General features: G+C 42.4%; 1 protein-coding gene across 2 annotated transcripts in view; it reads left to right on the forward strand.

The window, feature by feature from the left end:
- LOC119176206 (E3 ubiquitin-protein ligase AMFR) overlaps positions 1-15,837 on the forward strand; it is a 155,955-nt gene that overhangs the window by 75,836 nt on the left and 64,282 nt on the right. For both annotated transcript variants that reach the window (XM_037427379.2, XM_037427381.2), the window contains exon 3: positions 3,770-3,934. In XM_037427379.2, the coding sequence (XP_037283276.1) occupies positions 3,770-3,934 (165 nt within the window). The remainder of the gene's footprint in view (positions 1-3,769; positions 3,935-15,837) is intronic.

Raw genomic sequence — 15,837 nt, forward strand, 5'->3', positions numbered from 1 at the left:
TGGTGCAGTAACACCCATGTTCATTGCATGATAAAGAAACCGAGGTGATCCACATGAACTCGAAGTTCCTTGCTTGCCTCACTCTTTGCTTTGCCGCACTCTTTACAAAGTGCCATATGTACCTTAGATTGTTTCAGCATTTCAAGAGAACAAAGAGCAAAAGTTAATTATGATAATGTACACAAACTCAAGTTGTCAATAATGGATATTCCAGTATACGAGCAAAATGAAAGCTATCTTTGTTGTTTAATTTTTGCAGCTTTAGATGTCATGTGCCATTCTCCCATGACATCATAACGTAGTACAGTACCAGGAGCTGGCATTCCTGTAGGTTATGCAATAGGGCAGTATGCACTCCAATCGCGGAGGCTGTTGCAATTATAAGATGACAAAGGAGCGAGGGCATGAGCTACGGCCACTGGCGCTGGCTCATTCAGTTGTTCAAATACCTTTGATGTAACCAGTTGTCTGGGTCCAAGTCTGTCCTTTACATTTTCTACACTTCGTTCTTGTGCCGAAACATAGTCCATAATTAATCGACGTAGCGCGTTTTAAAACATAAGACAGGGGAAGGAACAGAATGGTCCCTTCATGTCTGTTGTCTGTTGTCTGTGTTCGTTTGTCTGTTGTTTTCGAATTTCTTGAGCATATATATGTACGCTCCTTGAAATAAAATTTTGTTGGAAGTAAGCGCTCCCTTCTGTCCCTTCCCCTGTCCTATGTTTTAAAATACGCTACGTCGATTAAATATGTCTTACCAACATGCCCAACTTTATACTATAGTCCATAATGTCGATTCTATCGTTACGAAAGCTTCTGTGCGCCTCTATAGGCATGTCAGCTATTTGGTATGCTGATGCATTGTTTCCTTGGTTGTAACACCTCTCCTATGGCTGTGCTAAGCTAGAAATAATTGTAAAATGTAATTCATTAGCTTTTTGTTTCTTTTTTTTATTGTATAGTACTCAACGAATCGAAATGTGGCCAAATTTTTTAGTATATTGACTGGTACGCACAGTTTCTCGAGATAACCACGTCATGTCGCAACAAATCTTGTCTCTAGAGATACTGTTGGCTCTGATCTATGCGTTTGAGCTGAAATTACTTCAATTTGACTTGAACTGAAGACTGAAATGAAAGTATGTATGTTACACAGCTCTCAATTGTCCTTCTCCAATCTGTGAGTACTGTTCTTGCAATATTGTTTGAGTGCACGCCACACAATGCGTTTTCAGGCAATGATAATTGTGCCACTTATTTATGTCAGGTCTGTTAGACAACTGAAAGCAATTGCCACATTCTAATGTTGCTATAGATAATATCGAACAAGTTTTATTGGTAGCACTACAGGGCCTTTTTAGCACAGCTCCAGCAGCGGTTGTCACATGTGCCAAACAGCATAGCTAAAGTTTTTAATATTGTCTTCACGAGTTATTGGCTTCTCACATTAGTGGTCATGCCCTTAGATGTACGAGTTCTGCTATTCAAGTTTTCTTTATCATTTGTGACATGGGAAAATAAGTGAAAGTACCAGTAATAACTCTAGATCTTTCTTTAAAAGAAAGCTTGGAGAGCTCTTCTTGCTATTATTGTGTTCAACTTGTTTGGTGTTGTATATAAGTTTTTAAACTTCATGCCATAATGCTTAGTGTAGTCTTGTCTTCCATAAAGAACTGTACAGCACTAGGTTGCTTAAATTTTATTGTAACTAGCCGAATGCATTGCTATATTGCTCATGAGTTTGCTCATTCTTGTGGTAGGCCTGCTATAGCAACATTCTGCTGATGATGAGAGTGACAGCTCTCTTAGCAGCACAGTACAATTTAAATACATCATGGCGTTTCTGGCTCACTTAAATTTACTGTTGCATTGAAATGTAAACTGATTAAAAGGAACACTGATAAATCCCACAAAACATGGCCTGGTATGGTCAAAGCATCAAAGTATGATTAAAATTGGCCTAACTTTATGTTGCACATTTCTGTTAATTGACATTAGTATGTTAATGGCATTATCGATACTGCAGGTCCGGCGTGATATTGTTATGGAGCAAGTCAGAGGTACTAATGTCGATACCCAGCCCCTCCACCACAACGGTTACAGATTATATGGGTTTGTTTACAATGAAATCAGGGCTTCGGCAGGCAAGGAACGATTAATTGCTGCTGATCAGCAAACTTTCTCGCACCCGTTCTTATTCTTTGTTCTTTGTTCACATTCTTCTAATACCATATTACAATATGATAAGTTCAAAGGAAGAGGGTTGGGCAGAAAGTTTTTGAAGCACTGCTTTATCGTAGTTGACCACAAGCTTGAATCATTGAATTACTGGGTGCCCACATCAACATGCGGCCCGATATCCCGAGGGGAAGGCGTATGCGGCAGTGAGCATCAACCACGAGGGCACTATCGCCAACTCGACAACGGTCCAGGTAACGGTGGTTGAAATAGCAGAGCAAGTGGCGATTGCGTTGGCCTTGCTTGATAACAGGAGGTCCACAGTTTACAGTGACTCGAGATCACCGGTTTGAGCATTTGCCAAGAGAACAATATCGGAACCAGCTTTGTGAATTCTTCGGGACGAAGACATCGAGCCACACACACTTGTTTGGTTCCCAGCTCATATGGGACGCATTGAGGGAGCCCCACCTAATCTCAACAAGTCGGCCCACATAGCTGCGCGAGGACTAGTAAACCGCGTAGCTATCGGGAGGTGCAGCGCTGATATCTTGGAGAACCGTGACACTCCCATCTCGTATAATGAACTGCAAAAATATTTTAATCTGGCACGGAAACAATACCCTCCATCACACGGAAAACTAAGCAGACCCTAGGCTCTGATATTCGGGCTTCTTCAGGTCGGGGCGTACCGACCTGAATCCTGCGCCCTGCGCTATTAATCCTGCGCTATTGAACAAAATTTATCCGAAAATACAGCCAACTAATACATGTTCCTTCTGCGACGACATAGCTACCTTGTAACATATGCTCTGGCGGTGCCCCACGTTACACTGTGGGGAAATCATCACGCCGTCCAGTCCAAATGGGAGGATGCTATTGCAAGCTCCGGACTCGAACAACAGCTATAAGCAGTCCACCGGGCCCGCGGCGCAGCAGAGAGACTTGGTCTTTCTATTCCGACGTGGGAGCGGCCTGCAACGAGCTAAAGCATGTTCAAGGACCAAATAAAGTTCATCCATCCAATACATTTTGATGAAACAGAAGTACAAAATAGGAGACAGCTTTGTGGAGCAAACTGCATTTTTCCTTGTACAACATCTGTTAGGTTTCATACAAACTAGCAGCCAGTCTAACAATCTTGCATGTTATAAATATCTTCGTTTCGGCGGGGGGGGGGAATAGACTTGGCTTGCTATGGGCATAATGTTCATGTGTTGTGCTCGCTCAACCTTGACTTTCACTGTGACATCATAAGAAGCTCTTGAGCCCTGCCACTTCATGGCAGTGCATCTAAAGCTTCTTTGTGAAATAGTGCAGAGGGCGCTAGATTACCTTTTTACAATCCCCAGATTGCATTTGCTGTAGCCAGGCATTAAACCTTGTCTGGTGCTCAGCAGCAGTTTTGGTATGCATCCAGTCAATGCAACAGAACGGCTGGAAAAACAAATTATTTTGTAGTTCACATTCAGTATGGCATTGTAATATTTAACATGCTGCTTGGGATTAAAATGCTGTTTGTGTCTATGTATGCATTTTTATTGACAGCACTCTTCTTATTTCCATAACAAATGTTCATTTCTTTTTTCAGCACATGAAAGACAAGTTCTGGAACTTCGTCTTCTACAAATTTATCTTCATTTTTGGTGTGATGAACGTTCAGTACATGGATGAAGTGGTTCTCTGGTGCAGCTGGTTTTCTGTCCTGGGTTTCCTCCACCTCCTGGCTCAACTTTGCAAGGATCGATTTGAATATGTGAGTTACTGTGGTTGGCGCAAACTATATATCATGTGAAATCAACAGTCTCGTGCACGACATGGTAGGGGATAAGTTTCTGTTATTATGAATATATCCCTGTAATAGTTAACACTCTCTTTTTCTCTGCTTTTTAGTTAGTGGCAATGAGATTTTCTTTTTTTTTTTTACTGCGGGGATATTGTGATAAGGAAGACCTTAAAATATGATGAACTGTATTTGTTAACTGTAACTGTAAGTGTAATTGTTAGCTCTGCCTTGGCATACACAGGGTAAATACATTATCATATATATTTATCCACTAAGTCAGTGGGTAACAGTAGACATTCAAGGGGTGTTTTTGGAGCACCAGTTTGACAAAAGGATTTGTCTTTGTCAGGGTAAAGACAAGTTTTGACTATTCTTTTTGTCATTACGTTGCCTCTCATGGCATTTCTTTCCAATCAAATATTAAACACTTAGAGACATTACCAGGTAAGTTGGAATGTTTAGCTGGTTCCTTTCTGCAGCTACTGCTGACAATTTTTTCTATAAGACTGTCCTAGACTTCTTAGTGTTCAGTGCAGATTGTAACAGATAATCTCAATATATGTTCTAAGAAACAATGAACTGTTTGGGGCGTACAACTGGTTCTTCTTCTTCCTCTTCTGTTTTTACTTCTTGTGACTGACCAGAGGTGCCTTGCTATGTATTTATGCAAAAGGATTGAACTTTTTTGTGTTATGTCTGCATCTTTTCCCCGAGAAAATATAGTTATATGGAAAAGATAATAAAAGTAGATGAATATTTGTAGCTTGGTTGTACTTGTCTTTGTAATGTCTTAGTGAGAGAACCATTGTCATATACTGAGACTGTGAGGTCTCCTCCATTAAATCATGATAATTGGGGGTGGGGTATAAATTCGTTAATATAGTCTTTATTATTTTGCCAGCAGCATGTGGAAGCTCATGTATATCAGTTAAGTGACGTTAGTGGGCCTGGCTACAGCAGCTGGTGGTGTTGACTATGTACAAGTGTGTTAGATCTATACAGTCAAACCTTGTTATAGCAAAATGTGTTACAACAAAGTATTTTTAAGAAACCATGTATTTGTAGTTTCTATTGATTTTAACATACATGTACATGCATTTGAAACTTTCTTTAATGAAGTCAAATTGTGGTGTCAAGAGATAGATCAAACTAAATTCATCTCTTAAGCTAAAATATTTCTGCCCTCTAAGTTTGCACTTGACTGTTGAGCCAATGGACTTCTCTCACATCCATGTAGTAAGCGTTGCTACAGACTTACAGTCTGTGTTCACTGGCCGTATTCACCATTGAAACTGCTCAGATAGCTATATTAGTGACAATGTTAGCACACTGGGTTGTGCCGCTCCTTCACGACAGACCTTTTCCCACTCTTTGACTGTATCAACATTTTGATGGTTTCACGGAATTATAGATAGCCGTCCACAAACCACAAGCAAACAACTGTGGTATTAGAGGAGAAGAAAGCTATCATAAAGGTTACGAAGGCTGTCACACCAGGCGCTAAAAAACATGCAATGGGGACACACAGATTATTTTACTGCATTATCAAAATTTTATTGCACACTCGGTTGTATACAGCATTACTGTGAGCCATTGCACCATCTTCTTTGCATGTTTAAGTTATGAAGCCTTATCAGGCATATATTCCTAGTAATGAACAGTCATTTATATAGTAATGAAACAGCTTTGTCTCCCCCTTCAACTTTATTATAATGAGATATAACTCTACCAGCCTAGGAAAACACTTCTAATTCCCTTGTATGTTTTCGCAAGTGTAGTAAAATATGCAGTAAATATGCAAAAGTGCCTTGCAGGAAATACGAGAGGCACCTTTTTTTTTTCATGGGTCGGGAAAAGAGTACAGCTTAGCCTTTAAGAGGCTGCCCTGGAGATTAAACTTTTTTATTTTTCAAGATATCTGGATGAAACTTTCAGTGCATGTTCACTACACTAAAAACTAGAGGAACTGCAAAGTTTGATGAAGCTGTGTTTCTTAGTTTTAGAGTTATTAGAGATTAACTGGATTGAACTGGGTTGTTCACGTGGGTACCTGAGGAAGAGTCGTGAGAAATCTCAGGACATAGTAGAAAGTATGAATTCATTGTGGTCATTCTTTGATACATATTCCAAGGTTTTTAAAACTTGAAGCCATTTTAAAAATTTCTCCTCCAAAAAATGTTATACTCAACTTTGGATTTGATGTAGCTAGTAATTACCAGATCCATCAAAACTTGATTATTCACTATAAGTTTACTACACCAATTTTCAAAAAAAGGAGCTTGTTGTAACCCAGCCAAGTTATTAAAAAACAGAATTAAAAAAATTGCACACAAATCTAATGAGCGGTCTTTGAGCTTCAGTTTTCCTCAGCACCACAAACAAAAAAAATCTATTCTGAAGAAACGGGCCTAAAAAAGTCAACACTTGCGTTTGGTGCTGTCGAGCGTCACGCTCGATAGCACCAATTAGGAGCACGTACTGAGTTCTACGATTTTGAAAACACTCACTTCACTGGATTTGCAACTCCAGCCACACTCGATGTGTCGGGTTCTCAACAGGGGACCGCTCACAGAACAGTTCTGCCGCTGCAAGTGTCTATGCAGTCGGCAGTCGCGGCAGAACAGCAGAATCTTGACACTTGTACAAACTATATAGCTCGCCTCCGCATACAGGACCTCTGCACTGTCTTTGGCTTCATTACCAGCATCACGCGCAATAACTAAGATGAAGAACACAGAAATAGTGCAAAAAGAAATCAAGAGAAAATGATTGAAAAGATAGCGCAAGAGGCAAAAAGTGGCGCAAGAGATGCCGGCCGAGATGGACATAGCGGAGCAACAAAAGTGCAAGCACGCTTTCTCCCGCAAACTATGACTGCGTAGCTCTTGCCAATCAGGGCTTCGCATTGCTTCGCGGTTAAACGCCAATAGCATCTCAACCATGCCAGCAATGCCCTTCTGCAAGACAGCAAATGAGAGGGAAAGAATCCACGCTCTTATATAACAACACCGCGATGGCGCGGGTCAACCGCGTGAGCTGGTATGGGCTTGTACGCAAAGTTTAATTTGATTTCTGCGTTTTAGTGTTTTGGATGCTGCTGCGGCCTCGAAAATAGCATTTGTCCTTTCACTTTCTAATTACAGAATAGGTAGTTTATGAGACATACAACCCAAAAATTTGGTTTTTCAAAAATCAGCTTTTTTGCGATTTTTCGGTTTGCAAGGGCCGTGTCCTCCCTTCATTTGAAACCACAGCTTCCTCCTGGCTAGGCACATATCTGTCAAATGTTTTAAGCTTATTATTTTGTTCCACTCGGGGCATTTTGTCAGTTTTCACCATGGAATGACTCCTTGCTTGCATATTAACTGGCCTTAAGAGGACCGACAACCAACCTTTATGGTGCTTATTTTCTTTAGCCCAACGGAAAGCTTACGGGTGAGTGTGTCTAATCACGGAACGGTAACATGGAGAACGCTGCAAAATATTTGTCGTCAAAATTTTTTTATCTGCAATGAATAAGAAGTCCTAAACACAAGTGATGATCCATGCTACAAATAGTGAGTGAGAGAGAGTGGTTCGTGAGTGCAGCACCTTGCTGCGCATGCGTACCTTCGTGCGCCTGCAACGTAGTTCGGCATGTTCCACTGGTTGACCAAAAAAGCAGCACCGCTTCTCACCAAGCAACTTCTTTTACTTCGTAAGCAGCACGAAATGGAGGGGGGGTAGATAATAATAGACGTACTCTTAATTTTCAGGATAGTGCACATGACCGCATCAGACTGTGTGACTACGTACAGCCATGGCCGGGCTAGACAGCACCTGCATGCTCGCTTCTTATGGCCTTCACATCGGGTGTAGTACATGTATTTCGCAGCTACTTCGAGGGGGGGGGCGCTACGACCCTAACCCTTTTCTGCCGCTCCGTGCAGCACGCGCAACGCCGGCACATGAGTGCGGGTGCACTTCTTCACTCACCACACATTGAAAAACAAGTGAAAAACAAGGGAGGATAGTCCTCGAAGACAGTAGGCACGGAGTCGGGAAAAAATTTTTGATGTAGCAAGCAGGCCCATGCGTTTTTCTCAAAATTGTTCTTTTTAGCCATTTTTTACTATTCTAAGACTCGCGTCACCCCTGAAGCAAGATCTTTGTGAGGCTTCTTTGCTCTTAGAATCAAATAGGAAGGATAGTCCTCGAAGAGAGTAGGCGCGGAGTCTGGAAGAAGTTTTCTGCTGCGGCACACTGGCACATGTAGTCTTCATAGCGGAAGTATTTGCTGCATACAACAGTCGATGCAGCATGACTTGTTCTTGATGATGAGGTTGTTTCTCATAATATTTTTTTTGCAATTTAGCTCACAGCTCAGTATTACTAGAGAATTGGTGAAAAGAAACACCGGGTGTTTTACCCAAACGGGACTTGTAATACGGAACACAGCAATACACTATCACACAGCTAATATATATCCATGTACGTACTGAACGTACTGAAGGTTTTAGGACCATCTTCTCAAGTCAATAAATCACTGCAGACTGAACACTGAGAAAGTACTGAACAAAATGCAGCCGCGTTGGGCAAATCCTAGAATAAAGCAAGCCACACTATAGAGAAAAAGAAATTGATGACGACCTCCTTGTCGCACTAAGCCACAAGAGAATTCATACAGGTTTCTTAGAAAAAAAGCTGCTTATTTGTCAAAAAGTTGAAATGCTGTCAATTTTTTTTTTCTAAACATGTTCTTCCATGAACTAGATGGATAGATAGCGCAGAACTGATTTGCACAAGAGAGTTTCAGTTCTGGGGAAAGCGGCTTGCAAGCGTAAGCAGCTGCATTCTTCGCATTCGTCATGAATGTGGCTTGCAGTTAAAAGGAATGTAAAAGAACTTGGGGTCCCCGGAATAAATTATTCCAGTTGGTGTCAACATCTTAACAATGCACGTTGCCACTCTCAGGGCGTGTTGTCCGAAGGGGTTATTTAGCAGCAAGAGTCTTCTTTTCTTTTTTTACTTTCTATATGCAGTCATTTTTAAGCATTAGAAATACAACTCACGTACGTGTATCAAAGAGCTGTCAAGCTGCAGACCGCAGCTTTTAGCCCTGAAAACCACTCCAAATGTATTTGTAAAAATAAATAGAAAATAGCTATCAAAGGGAAGGCATGCTCGTCATTTCTGTAAGCGACCTGTTTTAATTGCGGCCACATTGTCCAGTGAGGCCAAGGGCCAAACGTAGTTGATGCTCTCTGCTTGTAGAGCAGGCGCAGCATTGTTTATCTCTCTCTCTCTCTCTGATCATTGCCAGTGCTTTATGCCTCCAGGATTATGCCTTGTTGGCAGATTCTTCCGCATTTTTCTTACTAAGTTTCAGCTCGTCTTATCCACGAGCACATGCATACCTACATTATGCGGCGAGTTGCTGATAACATTAGTTTTTTTTTTTTTTTTGAAAAGAGACGATTCTTTCTCTACCCCCTAAATTCTTGAATAGTTCCCCTCTCCGTCACGAACCCCCATTCCGTGGTTTCACAACAAGCAAAGCTCTTGTGCCGTGTGTACGGGGCAGGAGATGCAAGGTCAGGGTCGCAGCGCCCCTACCGCCAATGGTGGCAAAACATACTCGGAAACTCTCCCATTGCTTTTGAGACGAGTGAGAAGGCGGTAAGAAAAGAAGCGTGCACCGGTGTAGTCTAGCCCGGCCATGGTACAGCAAAGTTATTGACTTCATAATCCAACTTCAGGGTTTATTCGCTAGACTAGATACCGATTTTCTTTACTTATAAACACAATGTAAAAATATAAATCCTGCTCACCATGAAAAAAGAATGCTGGAATCTGTCATTATATTTCACTGTCTGTTCATTTCTACTAGGGTCTAATGACACAGTTGTCGATCTCTTTAAGTTTATGCTTCCTAACATGCATCTGGTTGAGGTGCCAAAAGCAGGCTTGTTTCTTGTAATTACTTGGTGATTTTGTATTGCCAGTTTGGTGAGGTACAGTCACAGTGCGCGAGTTACATACTTTTGAAGACTGTTGCAAGCAGTATGAGTTTGCATTGCTGTATTATTTGCATATTCATAAGTGGCTGGAGTGCAGTAAATGACGTGCATTTGTACAGGCAAAGAACTGTTTTAATGTCTCATTTACTTTTGTGCATGCATCTAGCCAGCATATCCCCTCTTTCTTTCTTTTTTCTTAAAGGATCCCGGTCATCGAATTTACTCATGCCAAGATTTTTGCGTCAACGAGTAGCTATAGACCCCATAGCAGCGATTCGCGACTTAAAACACAACTGAGAAATAAATAACTATCACTTTTATTGATTTATACCACTGGTATCTAGCAACATTCAAAAAGTCCGGCAATCCCACCTATTTTAGCGCTGGGGGCACTACCAGTGGCGCGACCTCGCGGTCACCTCCAGATCGCGCCACAGCTGACAACTTCTCCACAGAAAAGAGTGATGTCAGGCTCGGCTGCCGCGCAAACATTTCGTCTGCTTGGCGGACACATTCAGTCATGCCTTGTCACCTGCATTGTGGTCGTCACCGTACAAAGTGTCGACTTGGGTTGAATACGATAGTCTGGAGCTTGTAAACCTCGCGATTCGTGACGTCTCGAATTATTTTTGCTTCTATCGACCCTTTACAGAGCACTGATTCCAAAATGGACGCCGTTCCAAGCAGCACTGAGAGAGGAGGTGCCCGAGAATGCCATGTTCACTTGTGTGTCTCAGTTAGCTATATTGGTGTGTTTTGGCGTAAACGGCATTCAGGTATACGCAAAGTGGTCATTGGAATATTGCTATCTGGAATGAGCATCAGCAGAGAAATAGAATACGTTTTCTGCTTGCCAGGTTCTTCTTTGCACCTCCAGATGGCTCCAGCTATCCAGCTTCTCACCATTGCAGTGGCACTAACCTGCTATTACGTGAACAAAGAAATCTACAGACGAACACCCGCATTGCTCTTTTTTCGCGCTTCGAACGAGACGACTGCTACTCTCAACAGTTCCCTGACATGCTGATCATCAAGCACACGTTGAATTGTGCTCTTTCCTTTCGCCGTTCTTTTAAAGGTGATTTGCATTTTGGTAATTTCACGAAATCGTGCAAAGTGGTGTGAAGAAGATCAGACGTGACAAGCATGTGCGTTGCCAGGCTTCGGCGCCAGTCGGCGCCACGATAAGAACACTCGGATTGTTGACCTCATCGTTACTAGCGCATCGTCACTCATGTGTGGAATGTATCACACCGAACACGTAGCACTAGTGTCGATGTCACAGGGCACTCCATTTTCATTAAACTCTTGTACGCTGTTTGTAGTCGAAATAAAATATCTTCCACGCGACGGATTCGGCTCAAATTTGGCCAAGACCGAGCAATCGCAGAAAGAGCACATCCCTATTCTGAAATTTGATGTCAGTGCTCCTTTAAATCAATGCTATTGCTCCCAATAGTCTATTTTCCAGTCATCCCTCTGAATTCATTCATCATTGCTAATTTCCATTGTTTTATAATAATGTATTTAGAGAAGAAAAAAATTCTGGAAAATTTTGTTTCTTTACCTTATTCATTACAGCAGCAAAATTACTTCCTCTGCATGCTAAAATACAGTCATAGTGAGAAAATACTGCCTGTGACAAGATGGGGCTCATTGTAAGCCAAAAGTGGTCACCCATGATGAGCTCAGGTCATCAATATATTTAAAAAATAGGGGTTAAGGGGTGCACAAACATGTATATAGCTCGTAGAGAAATGAACAGGAAAAAAACATCACTGAGTGTTCTTACTTCTAGTATGAAAAAAAATGGTGTGCCTTTAAATCGAATGAACTCAGCTTATAGTCTCTGTCTACGCTATTATTGTTTTTTAAAAATAATTTGTGGTTTACAAGACAACTTAAAAATAGTTTTCAGGCATAATGTGTGTACAAATAAACCAGCTACCACTCTGCAATATCGCTGCTTGTGTTTTCTTTCCAGCATATCTCCACTAGGCAACACTTTTGTATGCAGTTTTTTAGGTTTCGAGCCCTACTATAAAAAGTGCTGCAAAAACTTCAAAAGTTTGTGCTTTTTCAGAGAAAATAAGTTTTTTGAAATGTGTCAAGAGAATATTTTATTTTGAATATTTTAGATACAGCCAGAAACTAGCTTAATATACTAGTTGGAAAGGTTAAACGCTCTGCTACAGTTTGAGATCCTGTGAATGGAAAGCTGATCGCTTTCCTAGAACTTGTTTGCAATGCTTCTGATCGTTTTATTCTATCCAGCTATAATAGCCAGGAAAGCCAGTTTTTTTTTTTTTTTCAATTTTTAACAGCTAGTTGATCACTTTTTTTTACTTGTATTTTGCTAAAATATACCACGATACCTTCCTTCTTAACAAGTTCGTTGCCACAGAACGTGTGGCATCAGATTATACACCTTGTTCCAAAACAAGCATTTTCTATTTCTTTCTTTGTACACGCATCAAATGATTGAAACCACCTTCCCCCTGACGTAGCATCAATGTATGATAACAAACACTTTTGCAATATGCTAGCCATCATTGTGTGGGAATCAGCCTGGTAATTCGGAATTTTTACTCGTTTTCCTCTATAATGCCATTCGCCTCGAGTGTAAATAAATGAAAAAAAAAGCAAGAAAAGAGTAGAAACATATAACCCTGCTCTCATTTGTGGGTGCTGCATCATTTAAATGGTTACTGTGCATTAAGCTGCTGTATTTTGTGCTGCTACCCAGCATTTTTGTTTTATATTCAAGCTCTTTAATTGGCTTGGACTTACTGTTTGAATGTCAATAGGCCTTTTCTTATTGATTGTGAGGAATAAAACTACTTTGAAGTCTCATACTTATAGTAGTAGATTAAGTGAATTGCCTTTTTTTTTCTATATTAATAATGTGCTTGTTAAAGCTTCAGCATCACACATGGCAACCTCTTATATATTCACCACTATATTTTTCTGATAGTATCTTTCTGAGTCTAAATGTTAGGGAATAAAATAGGGAATGAAATTTTTAACAGTGATATAAATACTAAAAGAATATGGATATGGCTCACTGTGCAAGAACAAAGCAGAAATGTTAGTCAAGCGACAACAGCCAGGTATAGAAAAGGGATTTCTGGAGTCCATGTGAATAGTAATTTGCGAACACTTTGTTTGGCTGATGCAATTTCACTTGTACGAGATTTTTGAAAAGGGGGCTTTTGATCGAAATCCCTATTGCCATGCTGTCTTCTGTTGTGCCACTGTACATGCACGACCTACATGGCTTAGCCTGCTATATGTATGCGCCAAGTGATAGAGCTCATGTGATCTACTGTGACTGGGACAGTAAGTCATTTAGGTTAAAAGCTGGTACATCGACATGTGATGTCTCCTAACGCATTCACGTTGAATAAACTGTTGAGTTTCGAAGTAGGAGTACATTGACACCTTAAAGAAAGCGACTCCATAGAGTGTTTGCTTGAAGACAAGGCATGTGCTCTCTGATGCTGGTGGTTCTTGCTATGCTGGCATTAGGACCATGCTGCTGGCAGGTGTAAAATGAACCATTTTCATATGGCTCGTTTAGTACGCAATGCCACATGAGTTTAGCTAGTAGGTAAAGTTTACTGCAATATATGGTGCCCATGAAACCACTTGCCTTCCTGTAATAAATAGGGAATGAAATTTTTAACAGTGATATAAACATCACAGGCAGACACTTAGCCCGAACACAACTTCTCCATACTCGATACTCCAACACTCCTGGTGTCTTCTACCCATCTGGCCCCATACCGGTTGTCGCAGAACTCCGCATATTAGGCCTCTACATCTCTTCTACTATGAACCCTGGCTCCACCATTGCACGTCTTCGGTGCACTAGTGAGCAGGTTAGCCGTATGATTCGGCGAGTCTCCACGAAACATGGCGGCCTTCGCGGTCGGCACTCCCTTTGCATGGCTCACGCGTTTGTAACCAGCAGAGTCCTCTACGCCACCCCATACCTTCGCTTGCGTCGCCACCACAAGAACCAGTTGGATGCACTGCTCCGATCGGTTTATAAGCGAGCACTAGACCTCCCCATTGCTACCTCCAATCGCGGCTTTGCGGCCTTGGGTGTGCACAACTCGTACGCCGAGTTGCGGGAGGCTCATCGCACCAATCAAATTAACCACCTGTCCCAGACGGCTCATGGACGCCGCCTTCTGGACAGACTGTCACTGAACCCGATCTCTACTCCACCACCAGATTCCTCAGTTCCGGAGCTGTGGCGGCAAAAACTTTGGATCGATCCTCTTCCTCGCAACATGTATCCCGGTCAAAATACAGGCAGACGCTTAGCCCGAACACAACTTCTCCATACTCGATACTCCAACACTCCTGGTGTCTTCTACGTAGATGTCTCAGGCCCAACCTCCTCGGGACACTTTACGGCCGCAGTGATATCCGAGGGTCACCACGTTGACGGCATCTCTTTCCGCTCACCGGATGCAACTCGGGCTGAAGAGGTAGCCATCGCTTTGGCAGCCTCTCACCGCTCAGCAAGTGATCATCATGGACTCGCGCATCGCCTGTTCCCAATACCTGCAAGTTACCATAGCTCCTCTGGCCGCGGACCTTCTCCAGGCTGCCTCATGGCGCTTTGAACCTCACTCCATCCGCATAGTATGTTCTCCTGGCCACACGGGTCTCCCCGGTAACGAAGCGGCTCATGCCGCTGCCTGCGTTTCTCTCTCCCGGGCCGTTACCTCTTTCGACCCCGTGTCTCCCCCAGGCACCTCAGCTCTTACGCAGTACCACGAAATCCTTGATTACTATCGAAACTCGCCCCACCGCGGTGGTCTAGTGGTTAAGGTACTCGGCTGCTGACCCGCAGGGTGCGGGTTCGAATCCCGGCTGCGGCGGCTGCATTTCCGATGGAGGCAAAAATGTTGTAGGCCCGTGTGCTCAGATTTGGGTGCATGTTAAAGAACCCCGGGTGGTCTAAATTTCCGGAGCCCTCCACTACGGCATCTCTCATAATCATATAGTGGTTTTGGGACGTTAAACTTCACATATCAATCAATCTATCTATCGAAACTCGCGCCGTCTTTACCCAGAACCTGCACGGGGTCTCTCTAAAGTGAACGAGCGACTTCTGAAACGCTTGCAGACGAACACCTTCTTGTGTCCTGCAGCCGCCCAGCATTTCATGCCGGGTATACACGGCTACTGTGCGCACTGTGGGGTGCTGGCCAACACGTACCACATAATTGCAGTATGCCCAGCTATACCTCTTCCTTTTTCATCCCCCTTCCCCCTACCCACAAGAGAGGTTTGGGAGGAGTTCCTGCTCGGCTGCTCCACCCGGGACGCTCAGCGCTCCCTGCTGGCCCGCGCCCGAGCAGCGATGACCTCCAGTGGACTTCTGGAATAAGGAGACCACCCAAGTGCATTTGTAGTGCAACTCTCTGTGCTTTTCTTAATAAATGTTTTCCACCACCACCACCTGTAATGCACTTGAGCCTTCGTATAATGGCAGTGAACATGTATGCAATGAACGAAGTAAATAAATAGTTTAGTTGGTCATAGTTCATCTGAATTAAATAATCTCTTGAAATAAAAAATGTGGAATCCAGTATGGGATCATTGAACCTTTGTTTGCATATTTCTTAAAATATACATATTCTGGTAGCAAATATGGCAAACGCAGTTGCCAACCAATTTTTCATTAGCCTGATTTTATGGACTTTCACACTTCCAGAGACACCGCTGCTTATCTCTAGCCCCTATGCATAATAGCAGTAACCGAAATTTCAGACTAGACACAGTGTTTCGTGCATCAACCATGTGTGCAAAGTCGATGTTTCAAACATGACTACCATGAACAAAGTGGCCATAATA

The sequence above is a fragment of the Rhipicephalus microplus genome, chromosome X (genome assembly GCF_043290135.1).
Source record: "Rhipicephalus microplus isolate Deutch F79 chromosome X, USDA_Rmic, whole genome shotgun sequence".
Classification (NCBI taxonomy): domain Eukaryota; kingdom Metazoa; phylum Arthropoda; class Arachnida; order Ixodida; family Ixodidae; genus Rhipicephalus; species Rhipicephalus microplus.